General features: G+C 41.3%; 1 protein-coding gene across 2 annotated transcripts in view; it reads right to left on the bottom strand.

Annotated features, from left to right (window-relative positions):
• Positions 1 to 2,229: 2,229 nt before the first annotated feature.
• FOXP4 (forkhead box P4) overlaps positions 2,230 to 20,501 on the bottom strand; it is a 28,191-nt gene continuing 9,919 nt past the window's right edge. The window contains exons 5-18 of one of the 2 annotated variants that reach the window (XM_072137360.1): positions 20,374 to 20,460; positions 19,794 to 19,944; positions 19,421 to 19,613; positions 18,951 to 19,058; positions 17,988 to 18,075; positions 17,799 to 17,882; positions 17,504 to 17,705; positions 16,154 to 16,231; positions 15,934 to 16,010; positions 15,050 to 15,151; positions 12,258 to 12,379; positions 7,227 to 7,293; positions 5,334 to 5,488; positions 2,230 to 5,215 (exon numbers count right to left, since the gene is read on the bottom strand). In XM_072137360.1, coding sequence (XP_071993461.1) covers positions 5,077 to 5,215; positions 5,334 to 5,488; positions 7,227 to 7,293; positions 12,258 to 12,379; positions 15,050 to 15,151; positions 15,934 to 16,010; positions 16,154 to 16,231; positions 17,504 to 17,705; positions 17,799 to 17,882; positions 17,988 to 18,075; positions 18,951 to 19,058; positions 19,421 to 19,613; positions 19,794 to 19,944; positions 20,374 to 20,460 — 1,653 coding nt within the window. In that variant the 3' untranslated portion in view covers positions 2,230 to 5,076. The remainder of the gene's footprint in view (positions 5,216 to 5,333; positions 5,489 to 7,226; positions 7,294 to 12,257; positions 12,380 to 15,049; positions 15,152 to 15,933; positions 16,011 to 16,153; positions 16,232 to 17,503; positions 17,706 to 17,798; positions 17,883 to 17,987; positions 18,076 to 18,950; positions 19,059 to 19,420; positions 19,614 to 19,793; positions 19,945 to 20,373; positions 20,461 to 20,501) is intronic. The other variant, XM_072137361.1, reaches the window with a different exon arrangement.

A 20,501-nucleotide genomic window follows, 5' to 3' on the forward strand; every position in this document is an offset into this window, starting at 1 on the left:
GTTCTAAAGAAGTCAATTTGGCACTCAGAGTAAGGTACATCTTTAAAAAGCTATTCTTCAGAAGTAGTTGCCTTCTGCTCACTATACTAATGTAAGGGTCAAGTAATAATTTTCCTAGGAAGACTTTAAGGCTGCCTCTCAGGCGTGTGTAGACTTGAAGCCAATGATGCTCCACTTAGGGAGATAAGGGAAATATGCAAATAAGTTTTCAGGATGCGACAAGGAAAACCACACCTCTTTTGCTACCTTTTAAGGCAGCCAGCTCACCAACAAGCCTGACTTTCAGGAAGCCTAATGAAATTATGTGGGATTAAAGCCAAACTAGTATATTTTTTACAGAAGGAACATATTCCCAACTATAGACAGCATTGTTTTGACATGGTTGCATCTCTTCAGTACAGTGACTTCAGTACAGTAACTGGCTTAGCTGAGTGAGAGACTTTTGACCAGGGTCAGAGAGTAAGAGTTCTTCTTACAGATATGCTTAGATGACCCCCTTTCATTTTCATCTCAGACATTGTAAGGTTTAAAGTCTTGAAAATCTCGTAATAAGGATTTGCTCTGCAATATTAGGATCCTGGTCAACTGAGGACAACTTGAACATTAATGTTTCATGTTCTCCTGTTATTTGTGTTGATTTACCCCTGTTACACAAGTTTCCTCCCCTACTCCAGAACCATATAGTTAAGCTAACTTGCTCACCATGAACTTGCTCACCATAGTCTGATATGAATGACACGATGTCAAAGGAAATACACAGTGGGGCACATTTACTTACCCGGTCCCTGCGCGATCCCCGAGGTGCATTGTCCGACAAGGATGAAGTCTGGTGCGAAATCAACAAGAGCGTGCGCCCGAGATCCTGCATGTGTCGCTTCCCTGCTCAGGTCCGCTGGAGTTCACCATCTTCCTCCCGGTGTATGTGAGTGCATAAGACACAATTTGAATTTTAAATCCTGCGCTTAGTCCGAATCAGTCGTGTTGTCCTACAGCCACGGCCCCGATTTGTGTTGCATGAAAGTCAGCGCGATTGCGCCAAAACCCCCTGTTAAATGAGGCGAGAAACGGAAATGCGGTCCGCAGACCCTTAGTAAATGTACCACAGTATATAGTAATGATGGCGAATAGTGATGAGCGAGTATACTCGTCCGAGCTTGATGCTCGGTCGAGTATTAGCATACTCGGACTGGCTCGTTGCTCGGACGAGTATTTGCCCTGCTCGATAACGAGCATTTAATTAAAAAAAAAAGAAGTGAAGAACAGTAAAAAAATACAATTAAAACATTTAATTTAATCATTTAATTGAAGAAAACAGTGAAAGAACACAGTGCAGAATAGATTGCAGATGTTTGGGAACATCTGCGATCTGTTCCGGAGACACGCGTGCAGAACGGTGTTCTCCGCAATAGTATTTTAAGAACAATATGTGTGAAGAACACATTGCAGATGTTTGGCAACATCTGCAAGTTGTTCTCTACACATATTGTTCTTCAAATACTATTGCGGAGAACACCGTTCTGCACGCGTGTCTCCGGAACAGATCGCAGATGTTCCCGAACATCTGCAATCTGTTCTGCACTGTGTTCTTTCAGTGTGCTCGTTCAGTTTGTAATTTTACTGAAAAATGCTCGGGTCTCCCATTGATTTCAATGGGGCTCGTTACTCGAAACGAGCACTCGAGCATCGGGAAATGTTCGGCTCGAGTAACGAGCACCCGAGCATTTTAGTGCTCGATCATCTCTAATGGCGAACCTTTTAACGACTAAATGCCCAAACTATAACTAAAACCCATTCTATTTATCGCAAAATGCCAACATGGAGGTTTTAGCAGTAACTTCTTTCTCCCTTCTCTGTCATAGCTTTCAATCGTATCAGTATCCTGAGAACACCAATATAGTAGAACTCAGACCTAGAGCTACAATGATAATCTAGATCTGCCCACACCTATTCATTCCTCCTGTAGTCTTAGGCAGTGCTGAGATAGCACTATGCGCAGCAAGTCCTGGGCTGTCTGGGAATCCATGCAGATACCATGCATCCTCTTTGGTGATGGCCTGGTTGCCCACGGAGAGGGCAATAGGTTCACCACCACTGGTATATAGGCAAAAGAATAATGTTTAAATGTGGAGCATACAGAAAGCCTTTTTCATGTTCATATGTCCAGATGTAAAAAAAGACCCCAAAATATATTAAATGTACCTTGTTTCTTTGCTTATAAAAGTAACAGAGTTGTGACATAGTTATATTTATTGCATTTTATATGCCAATGTCCATACATATTTTTTCATGCACCTAGAACCTATTGTACACAAGGATTCTGTACCAGGCGCACACGTGAAGCTGGCACAGTGTTGGATCTTTTATACAGAGACCCCTGCACTGATGAGGTAACAACTTCTGCCATTTCTCTTCTCTTCCTCCTCCCACCCACCAGCAGCATAATGACACAACATATGGGAACATCCATGGGAACGGACTTGGTATGGGCTGCAGTGTGTACACACACAATGCCATTTACATTTTAAAATGCTGATCATGTTGAAAAACATAAAATCGATGTATGTCCACCAACTTTCACGCTTGGCGTCTCTGGATACATCGGCGTGTAACTCGCATTCAAGCTATGATATGACTTCTTTAGAATTAAAATGAATGCTTTTACTAGCCTTGTCGTCTACACACATACACAAAGTCAACAAATTTTTGCACAAAGTGCAGGATGGCAGCAGCTTATGCATCACCAAGCCTTACAATGTATATATAGATCAATGACATAAAGCGTGGGGTGAGATTGGGCTCTATCATGGGGCAAATGGGGGAATGACATAGAGTCAGTCTCATTAAATGTTGCTGATACACAAGTAACTTTGGCTTGGGGTAACCTCCATACTTGTACCAGGACCATAAAGCCAAAGTAAGAGGTGGTTTTGGTTTATTTGGCAAGAAGAGGTATCTTTGGTCAGGGAGGCATTAGAAGTTGAAGCACACTAACACACAGGTCCTTATAACCCTTCACTTGTACAGGAGCTGTGGGAAATTCTGTGAGGTCATATGCACATAAAAAGGGAAGCAATTTTTCAAACATTTAACAGGCAAGTGATGGGAAATTATAACACATTATGTGTAAGTGCAGTGGCTTTATATGTAAATGTCCATGTGTATGTGACAACATAAAAGTCATATGCAGAACTGGATTTTGTCCACCATATGAAACATTATTGGTCCCAAATAACGTAACATTCTTAGTATGTAGCCACATTGTTGGAAGATTTTTCTGAATGGGTCTTGATAATTGAACTCTATTCATCAAACAGAAAACTGTACTATGTTCACTAGTGTACACTGTATGAGGCTAGATATCACTCTGCCATGGATCTCACTAGAAAATATCCCTATACAAAAATATCTAGCAACATACAACACTGTTACTACCGACAGCTATGTGGGCCTTAAAGGGAATGTATCACCGATATGTATTGCTCTTATTAAAACAACATTGACACAATATTTTTTTTTAAATCTATTTCTCTTACATGATTATAGGAACAGCCATCTCATCTGTTTCCAGCATTTAATTATATACTTTACAACAGCCTCAGATACTATAGAGGACAATATACAATAGGGAGTGACAAATTATTTTATTGGGGATTTTCTAGCAATGCTCTGTGATCTATGCAGTGATCCTTATGGAGGGAGGGGGAAGAAGTAAACTGTGACTGTTACCTATTTTAATGTCGGATTCTATGTTATCCATATTTACCTGTAATCTTCAATTGAAATTTTGCCCATGATAAAAATGAAATTACTTTAGAGAGGTCTATGGACTATGTCAAACTGTGTTTAGTTTTTTTTAAATTTTTCAATTACAGTAGGTAGGTAATCATTATCAAATTGGTTAGTTATCTGGCCATTAGCTGATCTGGCTGCCACCAGCAATGGATTTAGCATAAAGAATGGAGCGCGAAGCACAACTTTATGCTCTGTGTAGTGGTTGGAACCTGGGAGCTGCAGCTCAGTTAAGTATAGGCCATCAATAATATGATGCTGGAAAACTCCTTTGTGGCTGGATATAAAATCTGCAAGATTGTAGATTTAAAAAATGTATATAGATAATGACATAGCAAATTTAAAAACCGCCCAAATCCTTACAATATTTTTAGCATAAAAATGTGATTTAAACAGTGGATCATTTTCTGATGACACTTTCCCTTTAAGTACTGTGTGTGTGCAACTTATGAATAAATGGGCATAATTATGTTTAAAACTCTTGTGTGCACCATTCCTGGAGGATTATTTTGAACAAGTATAAAAAAATATTTGGAAAGTTTTAGAAGAGATAAGTTCTGGTGTTCATTTGTTTTTGTTTTCTTCTGTAGACAAATGCAGCAGCATTTGTCCTATTTCACGGTGCACATATTCCCTTCAAGGCACAAACAACACTGCTTTTGATAGTCCTCCACATATGCATTTGTCTACAAGTGAAGCGTGCATTCTGGATGTTTTAAGCTGGTATTTTGAATTTGTCTAAACTCATCAGTTAACCTACGTACCATATGCTCATGTTTGTGTGAGGAATGCCAGCAGTAACATTGTTCCAAAACAAGCAAAGAAAATAAATAACAAAGTCTGGGTTTTTGGTACCTTTAGAAGTGACCAGAAAAAAAGAGCTAGAAAGGGTAATTTAATGAGGGACACCCAGTCTTGCATGCTTAGTGGGACGGAGAGAGAAGTCCAGGCATGCTCCTCTGAACCATCTTTTAAAGGAGGCATTACCTCCATAGTGTGGAGAAGGGGTAAGAACACAGGAGTCCCCTTCTGCCATTAATCTCTGGCCATGTAGTATCAGTACCCACTCCATATCTTCTTAATGAGAAAAGGATTGTGGAACATCCCTCTTCTGTTCATAAGTCACTGCAGTGCTGCCAGACTGAGGAAGACCCAATGGGGTTGAAAATAGTCACGTTCAAGTCTCATTCAGTTTTATTAGAGTAAAGTTTGGGTTCAAGGGACAACTTGGTCTCTGATGGAAGTGCTGGACTTTGGGGCAAGGGAGGTAATACTTGGGCACTAAAATTATGAGGACAAGTCTTCCATAGCTGTCTCTGGTTCCAAGTCATGGTCTTCTGGTAGCGCTGTGTTCTGGTTAGAAACTGAGAGAGAGGCAGGTCTGACATCCTCTTCTGCTGGCTCTTCTTTGACATGAACCGATTGGCTATAATAAAAAAAGAGTAAGGATTAAAATTTTGTCCGCCACCAATACAATTTTCCTAATGTTTTAATGCAATGATAATTACTGTAACAATTGCTGATTCTATTGCTAGATTTATCACCTGTATTGAGGAGAAAGGCGTGGACTGCTCTCATTACTGTTTCCAGGTTCCCCAGTGCTGGTGACGTCATCATGCCCACCATGGATTCCACTGCCTGAACTGTTGTGCAGTGGTGGGCTGTTTAGCAGAGGGAAACTACTTTCTGCAAGTGCTGCCTGGATCAGAACAAATACAGTTAACAGTGAAGTACAACAGCAACAAACATTTCTAATATGCTTTTCTCACAAAAAAGACTTAAAGAGCATAGAGAGTTGTGAAGTCAGTGCCTCTCGTAAAGGCATTCATCTCCTGTGCAAACTAAGGTTTGCTTCTTAACTATATTTTTGTAGTTAGGGGAAAATCCACAAAAATACAAGGAAAGAATAGAAACTCCATGCAGATGTAGTCCCAGATTAAAACCCTTGATACCAGCACTACAAGACAAGGGATACATGCTAAGCTACCATGTTGCATGAGTAATTTTACACATTTACAAGGAGTGAAAATGTATACTATTCTATTGTATTATACTAATATTGTTTAAATATACATTATAGAAATTAAAGACTATACTGTGCATGAGAAATCAATAATCACATATGATGCTAGGACCCTGTAGTAAAATAAGATGCACTTTGTTGCACTGGGCTTTCACTGAGAGTTCAGTCTTTTCTACATTCATAGTTTAGCTGTGGGACATTTCCCAGCACTAGTCATAACATGTTATCTGTTAACTGTCTGGATTTTACATATACCAGTATTCTGCTTCTCCAATCACTCTGTATAACCAATCACAGCTCCCCTTTAAAATATTCAAGAGAACTGGTAAAATGAAAGCTGAGCTGTGATTGGTTGCCATGGGCATCTGCAAATATTCTGACTTTCAGACACTTGATAAATCTGCCCCAAAGTTTTACTTCTGACAGCACCCTTAGGGTTTACAAACACAGCGCTAGTGTATAAGGACGGGCCTCTGCCGATTGCATATGCGATTTTATGGAAACACATGCGATCGTTAAACAGAAACCGGTGTCTTGCATTAACCCTTTAACGACCCTTGACGTAATAGCACATCACCGGTCTGAGCCCTCTCCATAGCCGGTAAGTCTTTGCTGCATATTGCAGCAAACACTTACCGGTAACACCCACGGTCACGGGTGTTTTTCCATACATCGCCGCCGGCAAAGCTGCCAGCAGCTATAAAAAGATGGCGACGCATGGCGAAGATTAGGGCTGCCCGTGACATCATTGGGGAGCGGAGATTGGTTGCCATGACAGCCTTGGGTCTTCCGAAGACCTGTCTCGTTTTAACCTATTCATTACAATGTGCGGTTCGCACATTGTAATGAATAAGGAGGAAAATCCCCACATACTACGAAATATGTGGAGTTTTCATGATTTTGTGTTTTTTGTACTTTATTAGGTATGTAGAAAGAAGGGGACTTTCACTTTATTTAATGAATTCTTTTTATTAAAAATGTTTTTATTAAGTGTTTTTAACTTTTGGCTTGAACAACACTGTGTTAAGCTGGACGTAGTACTACGCCACGATGCGGCAGGTCCTTGCTGTTCGTGACGTAGCACTACGTCCAATGTCGGAAAGGGGTTAAAACAATGCCAAACACCGGGCTCAGGCTACCAATCACTTGCATTTCCATAGAAACATATTTGCGACCATGGCAATGCCCCGTACGCTAACACTGCGTTTGTAAATGCAGCGATATCCGTACATGTGACCGCACCCTATACTGAGGTGCATGCTGTGGGATGCCAGATATTTTCACTGACACATGATAATACATCCCCCACGCACACACACACCAAAGTAAAAGCGCTGGATTTTGATCTCTTTGGTATATTGCATAGTCAACAGGTTTACAAACCTGTATCCACATCACAAAAGTTTCATCTCACCTGGTAGCTTGCATTTAAAGCTCCGTAGCCAAGGCCTGAAATCATATTTTTAACAAGGGTTGGGCTCCTGCAATAAATAGTAAAATACTATGAAGTATTATAAAAATTAAGTAAGTAAAAACGTTTGAAAAAAACCTGTCCTCCTCTTCATTTTGATCCCAGCGCTTGTCTTCGCTAGTCTTGACATGCCAAGATCACATAGAAAAGAGACTTATAAAAAGTAGTGCAGGGAGGAGATATCCGGAGCTCCGGGCTGGTAATTATGCATGCTCCCTGTGTGATGTCACCTCCCTCTCCAATATGGAAGGAGGTGAGGCGTGCTGGGAGAGGGAGGTGCATGGATAATTAGCAGCCTAGATTGACAGACATCTCATCCCTACGCTCTGGCCTGCTTTTTCTAAGTCTCTTTTCTAGGCGATCCCGACGTGTCATACTTGGCAAAGACCACAGCCGGAATCAAGATGAAGAGGAGGACAGGTGAGCATGTGTAGGTGTTTGTTACTTTGGTAAAGTGGTAGATTTCCTTTAAAAACACTTAAATGTGTACAAAAACAGCTCTAAATCAATGTCCCTGGACACCCCTTAATCCTGTCCAGTATCACAAAGGACATATAGAATGACTGGTGAAAACACAGTAATGTCTGCAAGCAATCCGAAAGCAGGTGAAGGGAGGGCAGGGGGAGTAAATGCCCACATGTTTCGCCACTCCCAGGCATTTGTGTCACCCATCTCTATATAAATATTCTTTGATATTATGATCATTAACATGTAGACAAAATAAAGCATATTCATGTGACTAAGATGAACTCAATTTATGTGTATTTGTGGACATGTAACTCTTTTGCCATCTGCTGGAAAAGCATGGTGTGACACTATAATTCTTGCTGGAACCTGTGTCAAAACATAGCATGTTACAAAGTAGATTCTATGTTGGTGTTATACAGGATTGTTGAGTATGTTGATTGCTGAATATGTTGCTTTATATTGTTTTCCTTAGTAAAGCTAAATTTAATCCCTCAAGCACATTTTCTAGTCTTTGCTTCAATAGCCAGCACACAAACCCGTTCTCTTCTCTGGGCTTATGCACAAGGCTGTGAATACCACAGCCGTATACACGAGTTGACAGCTTGAGCCACACAAGTTTAATTTGTGGCATGGGCACTCTTTTTCAGTTGTCTATGGCGGGTGATCGATGACACACAAGGTGCAAACAATAATCTACACTCATCATGTACAGAGGGCCTCAGGGTATTTATCCTCCCTACATCAGGCAAACACTTTTCTATGTACTTATTCCAGTTTTAATGTAATACTAATTAACCTACTATTTTATTCCAATGAAGAAAACATGACAAGTGCCCAGACATAATACTCAATAAAGCAGGGAGAAACATGCTATAGTAGGGTGGCTCCTCATGGCATAGCAGCTATATTACTGTTCATTTTTATAAGGGACAGCTGTACCTGAGTAAGCGCAGACTGTTTGTCATAGCTTGTGTTTCTATAAGATGCATGAGGGGTATAACAGATAACTTTTTGATCTGTTTGTCAAATTATAATAGATTCCATTGCCAGATAAATTGCAGATACCTGACTTCACAAGTTTTCCTTTACATAGTGAAATAGTGGATCAGATTGCATCATTCATTCTTAAAGGGGTTGTCTGAGACTAATTAAAGGAAACCATATTAAATGGAGAAAAGTCTCTGGCGGGCACAGCCCCAACGATACTGAAAGCGCCACAGTGCGTGAAACGGCCCCGCTGCCGGAACCTGTCTGTTTACCCCCCTGCAGGCTTCCCCACCAATAAAGGACGCTTTTCATGTTTTTGGAACCGGTGAGTGCCGTCATCTCTTTCTATATTTATAATTAAAGGAAACCTACCACTTCTGATGGTAGGTATTACATGTAAACACCGGGCACCAGCTCAGGGTGAGCTGGTGCCGGAGCTTAACTTTGTTAGTGTTTTAAACCACTATATCGCGGTTTAAACACATTTTGATTTACAGCCCCGAGGTAGCTTCGGCGCTGCGCGTGCCTCCATAGGAAGTGCCGGAGGCGTCACGCGCGCACGGCCGTGCGCAGCGCCGAAGCTACCTCGGGGCTGTAAATCAAAATGTGTTTAAACCGCAATATAGCGGTTTAAAACACTAACAAAGGTAAGCTCCGGCACCAGCTCACCCTGAGCTGGTGCCCGCTGTTTACAGCTAATACCTACCATCAGAAGTGGTAGGTTTCCTTTAAATGTTGTGAGGTGTCTGGAAGGATGGTGAGGGGCTGCACGTAATATTAATGTTTACTCATCTTGTCCAGCGCTCCTCGTGTGTTTGTTTACTGGGGCACGGAAGCTCTGCTTGGGCAACTTCCAGGCGACCGGCCACAACGACCCATCACCTGTCCCAGTACTGTATCAGGTGCTGAGAAATGGTGAGGGGTGGGTGTGCCTGGCCGCCCAGAAGGTGTTCGAGTGGAGTTTTTTCGCGGAGGGACTGCGGTGATGGACACATTTATTTTTTTTGTAGCCCCTTCTCCCGTCACCTCGCAATTTTTTATTACTCTCGGACAAAATCTACCATGATAATCAAGAATGCTAAACCAAGGTCACGTACCCATAGGTCTACGCACAATGACTGTGGCAATCTTGTTATATTTCTTATCCACGTCCTCCTTCCTTCTAAAATCAACGTTTAAAATTATGCTAATGAGCCTGAATGATTCTGTGAGGTGATACCAAAGGACGTCTATGTTCTAGCTTCACTCGCTGTTGCATTATGTAGGAGCACTTCTCCCCTCCCACTGTGTGAGATCACAAAAATCAGAGAAAGGGGGAAGTGCTAAAGGAATAGTCGGGGTTGACAGTGTAACTGTAAAACTACAGCACAACAACCCCCTCCCCCCAGAGAACCTTCTGGCTCATTAGCATCATTAGCTTCAATTTTAGCTGGAAGGAGTCCATGGAAAAGAAATGCCTGGATCTATGAGTAAATGTCCCAGGTTTATCATGCTTGATTTTTATGGTAGATTTCCTTTAACCTCAAACTGAACAAAACCAGTGAGGGCCACGATTTCCAATCTTGTACCATGAGTAGTTTCAAATTAACAGCTCTCATATACAATACTCTATTCATGCTAATAATGCCAACATGCCTATTTTTATTATAATTCCCTTTCTATAAGGTCAGAATATATCTATGATTGTCTTATTCCAGAAGCACTATGTATATGGTCTCTATTATTTTCTATGTCTTTTTCTATATTTATTACGGTCATGGTGGGTTAATCTATGAATGTACTGTATGCATTTTATTGATGTACAATTTCATAAACTGGCTAATGAAATGTTCTCAATTTGTGTTATTTTACTTTGGATTTATTTATACAGAGATATATTTATACCTGTCTTTATTGCTTTGTATCACATGGTTATCAAATATCAGTTCCATGCTCCATAAATCCATTTTTGTAATGTCTTGTGTAAGCCCACTTGAGGTCCCGCAGCCAATGTCTGACCCACAAAAAATACTGTACCGATTCCACAACCACTCTGAATGTGTTTACATTAACACAATTTTTTTCTAAATTGACACATAACCTTTAAAGGGAACCTGTCATGAGGATTTATGCCCACAAGCCATCATCAACCTATTATGCAGGAGAGTGAGATGATGGCCTGACCCTACTTTGGTTGAATGATGTCCCATAGGACTAGTACATCATCATAAGCTACTTTCAGAGACTGCCACAAGGAAGGGACATTCCAGTATGATTCTTTTCCGCCCTGTGACTTCTTACAGGAGCTTTGATTGCAGTATTGAAGGTTCTTTTTCTGCACTATACTGAATCTACCAGAATATACAAGGACATTATTGTGATCTTGCCGCTGTCTTGGATAACATGTTGCTAATGGACCCAAATTCCCATGACCAATTCCCTTTAAGTTTTAATGTGGTTTTACATCTATTAAGAACAAACATATACCGTATATACTCGAGTATAAGCCGACCCGAGTATAAGCCGAGACCCCTAATTTTACCACCAAAAACTGGGAAAACCTATTGACTCGAGTATAAGCCGAGGGTGGGAAATGGATTGGTCACAAACCGCCCCCCCAGTATATAGCCAGCCAGCCCCCTATAGTATACAGCCTGCCCCCAGTAGTATACAGCACTGCCCAGCTTGCCCCCAGTAGTATACAGCACTGCCCAGCTTGCCCCCAGTAGTATACAGCACAGCCCAGCTTGCCCCCAGTAGTATACAGCACTGCCCAGCTTGCCCCCAGTAGTATACAGCACTGCCCAGCTTGCCCCCAGTAATATACAGCACTGCCCAGCTTGCCCCCAGTTGTATACAGCACAGCCCAGCCTGCCCCCAGTAGTATACAGCACAGCCCAGCCTGCCCCCAGTAGTATACAGCACAGCCCAGCCTGCCCCCAGTAGTATACAGCCCAGCCCAGCATTAAAAAAATAATAAACTTATATACTCACCCTCCGGTGGCCCCGATCTGCAGCGCTGCTCCCCCGATGTCCACGCGGGTCCTCTTCTGGCTTCCGCGTCCGTCCTCTGTACATCACGCTGGGCGCCGCCATTGCTGTCTCCCGGGCGGCGCCTAGTATGACGTCATCAGCGGCGCCCGGGAGACAGCAATGGCGGCGCCAGCGCGATGTACAAAAGGCAGAAGAGGCGCCGGGAAGCCAGAAGAGGACATCGGGGGAGCAGCGCAGCAGAAGAGGACATCGGGGGCCACCGAAGGGTGAATATATAAGTTTATTATTTTTTAAGTATTTTTTAACTCGTTGTGACTCGTGTATAAGCCGATGGGACGTTTTTCAGCACATTTTTTGTGCTGAAAAACTCGGCTTATACACGAGTATATACGGTATACCTAATTGAACACAACATATGAGCGTGCCACCAAGAGAGCTGTAAGTGATGTCCGGTTGAAAACACAAACATGAAATCTGTTTCTCCACAAGTAATACTCCATAAATGGACGTTCTTTTACACCGTCAGTGTTATTTTTACTAACTTACCCTGTCATCTTTGGTGGTCTCCTCTTTTGGTATTCCAGTTCATCTACCGTCCACACGGCACCCTTCACATTCTCGACGCGCACAAAGCACTTATGCAAGCTGAGGTTGTGGCGAACTGCATTCTGCAGAAGAATAAAGTATTTAGGCCACTTATTCATTTATCATTTGTATTAACATCAGCAATTTTACAACTCTGTGCTGGCAGCATACTTACTCTGGTCCCTCTGCCTCATTTTTATATTTCAACCCCACCAGATATAATGTCATTATTTATAGAAAACCAATTAGCCTATACATTTACCTGAGACATCACTATAGACCGAATAACTGTGGAGCTTGTTGGGCATGGGTTAATCTGTGACAGTGTATTTCCAGAGACAAATGCAGCAAGTAGCTGATATGAAATATTCGGCTTTCTTTTTACTCAAACTAATTTGCCTCTAATCAACAGAGAACATTTTAAAGAGTCTCATGAGCTGCCATTTCTGATTACCAAGGAGTTAATAGCAGGGCAAAGATGGCAACACGTGCATATCACCACCCTTTCCTGACACTCCCACACTCAAATGATATGACCCCAATTTCAAAGCAGCGCCCCTTCTCTCATTCTAAGCCCTGGCTGGAGATGAGAGACTAATTCGTTAGGCTAAAACATTAACAGCAATTTGAGAGGTCAGAAAGGGGTCAGGCAACCAGAGCTCAGACAGAAGGGAGGGAGTGGGCTACAGGAAGAATGAGAAGCAGGGGGAAAGAGAAGGGGAGGAAATGAATACACAGCAGAGATAAGGACAATGGTGGTAAAGAAAGTACAGCTATTTTACAGGTACAACTAATCCATTTCTAAGGCCAGAGGTGCGACTCTGCAGAGTGGCTTATTTATGAGCATTCTCACGCTTCCTACTACTGACACACATTTATCAGTAATTTGCTCTCCTGACACATTATACAAGCTCCAAAGTAAGAGGTTTATGTGGTGTCTCCAGTACCTCCATATGCCACACTAGGATCATACAGAAATGCAGAGCTTTTTCTTTCTGATGTTATGTCACATTCAAATCTTGTGGCAAGCCCCATACTGATTGTACCAAATTTGTGACTTTTTGCTATCCCACACCAATTTTTACTTCAGACAACTTAGCATATATACAAGATATCCCAGAGCAGGCAACGATAATAATGGAGAGACCCCCAGAGCAGACAGATAATGACGGAGACTCAATAGCAGATAATAATATTGAAGACCCCTTAAATAAATCCTCTCCTTTCCTAGCTCCTTTTCTGCTCTCTGCAACACAATGCAGCTTTTTCTCTCCATGTGCCACACAGCTCTGTGTCCCACACTGGTTATATGCATCAGCGTTAAAACCCAGAGAAGAGCTGCGCCAGAAAAGGTAGGACCTTGACAGCAGTACAGGTACTTACTACTCCTGGGTCCTGACCTGCTCCACTGGGTGGTTCTGCTCTGTATCCATACCCTGAAACATACTACCAGTGTCAGGACACAGAGTGGAGTGGCAGGAGAGGAGCTAGGAACAGTGAGGACTTCTCAGCTGCACTTGTTGCCACCCAGCCTTCTGCACCAATGAACACTTCCATTATTCATAGAAACACTCATTGACTGTCAACAGGGTGCGGACCGCAACTCATGGCTTGACAAGCTGTATGTGGCCAATCGGTGTGGGTTGTGCATCCACTTCTGGGCTTTTAGAGTAATGTGGCTGCACTATGTTCGTACTCAGTAGTGAAGCTCCTCTGATACAGATCAAAGGAATAAGTCACTGGGAAAGATTTTTATCTCAGTACTGCCAGAGGGACCAGGAAAACAGGAATGTGGAGTTGGTCACCATTTCGGTGGAGCTGGAGTTGAAGTTAGGTAAATTGAGGAGTCAGAGTTGGCTTACCGACTCCACAGCCCTTATGACAGTAGAAAAAGTGAGCCCTTGCGACTTGGGACAGGGAGATTTATCCATTGGGGAGGAATAGCCAAGTACAATGCTCAGCTATCTCCAACAGTCACACAGAAATAAGAGGAGCCATAGTACAACTCTTAACCTACTACTTTATTTGAAAGGGACCCCTGTTTTTGTAATTGGTAAATTTGGTGCCCCAATGATCTAATCCCATATACTGAGGATAGGGAATTTATAAGTCTTCAATAGCACACTCCTCTAACGTAGAATAGTTCTATAATATGCTTTTTCACACAAATTATGCCTCATTATTTATAAATTCTGCATATAAATTTAAGGCACTAGACTAGTACTTGGTTGGTCTTAAGTCATGGGGGCACATTTACTAAGGGTCCGCAGCCGCGAATCCGTCGGGTTTTTCCCGAATATTTCCGCTTTGCGCTGTATTTCACGGGATTGTGGCGCACGCCATCGATTTTCGCGCGACAGAAATCGGGGGGCGTGGACACCGGACAACCCGAAGGATTCGGAAAAACCGCAGAATTTAAAAAGCCATTTGTGTCGCAAAATCAAGCACTCACATACACCAGAAAAAAGCAGGTGAACTTCGGCGGACCTCGGCGCAGCAGCGACACCTGGTGAATATCGGCGCACGGACCTTAGTAAATCCCAGCAGAACCCTAATCAGCGTCAGAGAACCCGCCGCTGAATCGCGACTGGACCGAGTAAGTAAATGTGCCCCATGGTATTTTAATGTCAAAATGTTACTGCAATTTTATCCAACATACAAAATTACTGAGGTTGTGAATACTGTGATTTATTGCATATGAAATCAATTACAAAACCCTACAAGTCAACAATAAGTTTAGACGTCTCCAATACCTTCCATGTGGCTGTGTTTCTTCTGAAATATGCAAACATGCGAGTGAACCAATTGTAGATCTCATTCAAAGTAAGCTGTCTGTCTGGTGTGTCTAGAATAGCCTGTTAAATAAACCGAGTGCAAAGTGGTTAATATTTCAAGTATGTGTAAAAGAAAACCTAAGACTTAAAAAAAAATAGAATATGACCAGCAGTCATCATGTTATAGAGCAGGAAGGGCTGGGCTCAGTGTTGACGGACTATATTCTGTAAAACAATAATACTGTACACTATAATGGTTAATCTAAATCTCATTTTAGGCTTAATGGGCAGTCCTACTCAGTGGCTGGATAAAGATGCCTCAGTGCTCTTAGGTTCTCTTAGTGGACCCTAAAAACATCTTATTAGCAGCTGTGCATTTCCAAGACCAACTTCCTCTGTTGCAGTGAGAGGGATGAAGTGCTGAGGGAGCAAAGGTGGAGCATGAGAAGCTACAGCACGAAGGGGCTCTAGTAACCCCTCCAAAAACCCATCAGGCTTATTAGTACAATTTTAAACGTTTATTTTAGAAGGAAGGAGGCTATGGATAACAAATATAAGAAGACTATCACAGTCACAGTGCCTGGATCTATGAGTAAGTATCCCCGGTTTATCATGCTTCATTTTAATGGTAGATTTCCCTTGATGGCAACACACTCACTGTTAGTCACAGGGTAGAACCACTCATGGAGCTGCTATGCTCGGAATGAGCAAAAGTTCAAATGAAGAACATACAATTTACACATTTCTTACAAAACTATGCTTAGATCCTTCTGCTTTAGAATAGAGCAGACGGACTAAATTTCCTATGTGATAGGATCCTCTTAAGTATACTTAACTTATACATTTAACTTTTATGTTCTTACCTGTCTGATAAGAGAGGCATATGTGAAAGGTGGGCGCACCTCAGCATTTTTATAAAACTCATGATTCTGAGCAAGTTCTAAAAATGAGAAACACACACTTCTGTTAGTGTATATTCACAATTTATTAAACAGCGAGAATGGGAATGTACAACAATTGTCTTTACCGTATTTAAGTACATTTTCAATCAACCTTAAAATTACAGTTTTATGTCCCACTCACCGGGGTCCAGGATGCTGTGGAATGTAGAGATGTATGCTGGGGTCCTCACACTGTACAGCTGGTTCTGTGCCTGCAGAACTGACATGGATGGAACAAGCTAGTCCCAGTGAATGTATTTGCTGACTAACAAAATGAGGACTCTGCACAATATGTTCGAGCTTTATAAATAAAAGATACTAAAAATGGTCTACTTCTAACTACTTAGCCCAACAGAGCCATTATTTTAGTCAGGAAAAGTAATTCACTGGCAACTATCATTTCCCTCCATGTAACAAGGAGACTCAAAGACAAATAAAGCCACCCATCCATGCAAATACCCTGCATATATCAGCTCAAATTCCAGCCTCTGAGTATCATGTGGAATTGGGGTTAACTGCAGTAAATATGGAAATCTTAGCTTTTGCTTAGAAGTTTTCCTTAAATACTGTTGTGAAAAAGTCCATTATTTTCTACTAGGGAGCATGACAGATAGAAGGCTATTAAGTGGAATTTTGCACATTTAAACAAACAGCAATGTGTCTATTCTTATAATGCACAACAGTAAATACAAGGAAAACATATTCAAGGCTTTGTAATTGTAGATAAAATGGCCTGTAATACATCAGTTAGAGGATACATATCGAAAAATATAATGTACAGCACTGTGAAAAAGTTTTAGGTAGGTGTGGGAAAACTACTGAAAATAAAGAATGCTTTCCAAAGTAGATGTGTTAAAAATATATCCTGTAGTAGAACAACAACCCCAAACATACAGTAAATGTCATTAAGAACTATTTTCAGCATAAAGAAGAAAAAGTAGTCCATCAAGTTTATCTCGGATTACATGAAGAGACAGATTGATTTTAACTAAAGGGTGATTGATTCAGATTTATCTTGTTCTTCTATAAACACTTAAAGGATATCTACCAGCAGATTCGAGAATTGTAAACCAAGCATACTTATACGTTGGCAGAATCCACTTTTTTTAAGCTTTCTATGCCCTTGTCTTTAAGAAAAAAAGTTTTTTAAATTATGCAAAAGAACCCGAGGGGCTCCAGGCTCCATTAACACCTATGGAGCCCAGAGCCCCTCAGGCTCATTTGCATCATTATAAAAGCATTTTCTTGTAAAAATCAGGGCATCAAAAGCTAAAAGAAGAGCAGATTCTGCCAGAGGGGGCACACACCAGTATGTCAGTGCTTGTTTTACAATCCTTGATCCTGCTGGTAGATTTCCTTTAACATAAACCCTTCTTTATTTGAGAGCATTCTTGGTTTGCAGAATATTTCCACACTTGGCTAAAATATTTGCACAATACTGTACGCATTTAAAAAATAGTAGCGTTGAGGGGTAAAATAAAGCACTATTCACCTGAGGATATTGGAGTGTTGAACTTATCCACTATTCTTCTTCGTACAGGTCCCATACTAGGTAGACTTGATGAGCTGATCACAGAAGTACCTGCTCTCATTGGAGTGATGGGGGCTGTTGCAGAAGTTGGAGGTTGAGGTAAGCCATCTGGGTAGTTGTCCGGAGACATTTTGGTGTGGGTTGCACTGGAGACCAAGTTAAGCTAAAAAAAATATAAATCAGATGCTATGTTATGAACAACCAGTTAGTATCAAAAGGAGAATGGATGGTGGTTCTGATTATAAGGGTATCTTACTGGTTGATTGAAGGGCTTTGGTTCTGTAGGTCTCATGTGCAGATGCGTCATCATTGCTTGTAACCTTTCACTCTCTTTTGCCAGCTGAAATAAAAACAACATATTATGATAAAAGTATAATGCGATGCAATTTTATTTTTTCCTATATTACTAATATACTAACTGAGAATGTACTTTTTCCCCACTTACTTGTATTTCCAGCTGCTGGACCACCTGCATCTGTACACGGCACTGAGCTGTGCTGCGATCATCTAGCGCATGTTCTGTATTAAGATGCCTATATAGAACAGATATGGCAAGTATTATATCAAATTGGATGTCAAGTTTCTATATGACAGAAAACATAGTTTGTTAGAATTTGTGTATATTTCTACTATTGAACTGTAGATCCAAACATGGAAGTGTCGTACGTGTCTTGAAAAGCTGCATTGCCTAAGCATACTTGTAAAAGATCTAAACAGGACTATCAAGTTACCTACTGTACCGTTCCCCAGAAAAAGATAGAGCATGTTCTATCTTTCCACGTACATTCTGCCAGGCACCAGGCATCTGGGCCAAGGATAGCACACGTTTGTGTGAAAGTAGCCTTAGCCAGAATGGAAAGAGATTACAAAGAGTGGCCAAAGTCTTATGCAAAAGAGCTTGAGATGTGCCACTTTTAGAGGCTGAGTGTCACTTCAGATGCCCATATTGTAGGCTCAATACTACCTCGAATCATTATTTTGGTATCAACTTAAATATAAGAATCTCATCTTTTGAATGGCTTATTATAGGTAAAAGGCTAACAAGCTATCAAACTTGAAATGATATTTCATACCCTACTTGAGTGTGCTGGTAATTCAGTGAGGTATGAGCTGGTGCAGGTTCTGTGTAGTTCAGATTTCAATGTAGTTCTACAATCACAATGCATTTTCTCTTTAGCAACCGATAATAAAATATAGCTCCCTAACTTATTGTCCATGTAGATAAAAGGGCAGTTGTATGATCTATTGCCAAGTAGCAAATTGTATTGCATAGCTAAAACAATTTAGGGAAAGTGGCTTTTAGTAAGTTGCCATATAATAATATGAATATACCTTCATATAAGCAATGTATGTGAGGAATCCTATCACTGATTTTAAAGAATGACATAGATTTACTGTTGATACTCACTTGATAAACTGTCCCATATCTTCACATAAAGCCTCGCAGCCTGGCCATCGACATTCACCATGTCCATAAAGTGGGTGTGAACTGGGAGGCAACTCATAATGTGATGAACTTGAAAAAAGAAAGCAGTACTGTGTTAGGCTAAATTCACACGAACGTTTGCCCGCCGTACTGTACCAAGGCGCTACTCACCCCCGCCCCTCTCCATAGAGAAACAGGGTGCATGGTGCCATATTCCAGGGAAAGATAGGAGATGTCCTATCTTTTCCCAGGATACAGAACGGTACTGCATGTGTGCTGTATCCAACCGCTACAGTGCCGTGCGCCCATTGCTGGCCTATGGGCCATATATACGTCCCCCAACGGCTGTGTGAATGAAGCCTTATACTGTTGTTAATTGTCTTAGATGTAAAGCATATGTATATAGCACTTATATAGTCTATGCTGCTATATAATTAGAGGCTTATAATTACCTGTCCCGCCGTGGATTCTGTAGGGCACTTTGACCATTTGGTAAGGAAGTATGAACTATGGGAGGAGACACCTTGCTGCTTGAGAATGAGGTAGAGATTGTGCTGCTCAGTTCAGAGTTATCTTGTTTATTGGAATCCTCTTGATTATTACTCATCTCCTTCAAGAGCTGCTGAAGATCTGATGGGGACACAGCTGGTAGGAAAATCCAAAATTTTGTTTAAGGAAACATTTAAGGCTAAAACTTCATATCCCTTATAGAAAGCCTTCTCCCGCCATGTGCTGTATGAGTACTGCAGGCTGTAGAATTATTGTCAGTGTAATAACATCAGTCCAACCTTCCTTATTCCTATTTTTTTTCTTATTAATACTAACCTTGTGGCAGTCCTGGCAGTGTCACTTGTCCTTGGCCTGGCTGCAGTCCTACCAGGCTTTGTCTCTGTAGATTTAACAAGTGTTGCTGTTGTATCTGCTGCATCTGTAATAGCTGTTGTTGGAATGCTAGATGTTTATTCCCCAACGCTGCCTGGAAATCAGATATCTCAGTAAGAATTACACCAGCAATAACAAGTGTTTATACCATGCTATACCAACATATGGAAAAAAGGCAGGTATTTACACACAGAGGTGCACAGTCAGTTCTGCATTCAGTGACTAATACATGCGGGATTCATGGCTTCCTGAGAGTTAAGCTTAGTACAGTGAAACATGAAGACCACAGAAATAATTTGTAGTACAAAGGAAAGCTATCGGCATCCACAGATCATTCAAATATTAGCTATTCAGAAGCAGGTCAATGCATGTCTTCTGTATGGACATAACTAATTGTCTCCCATAATGTTTGGTAAGTATAATGCTGTTCACTTTCCATATTATATAATGTAGCTCACAAATAGAACAGATCTAGTCATATGTTGCAACATTTGAAGGAATATTCGGCTTGACCATTGCTCACCTCTTTCGTTTGCTGTTTTCCTGCTTGTTGCTGGGAAAGTAACTGGAGGTGAAGCTGTTCTTGTTGCTTCTTGTAGTATTCTTGAAGCTGCCAAGATTAAAAAAAAGATAAACAATAATGACCAGGAA

Source organism: Engystomops pustulosus, chromosome 2, assembly GCF_040894005.1.
Source record: "Engystomops pustulosus chromosome 2, aEngPut4.maternal, whole genome shotgun sequence".
NCBI lineage: Eukaryota > Metazoa > Chordata > Amphibia > Anura > Leptodactylidae > Engystomops > Engystomops pustulosus.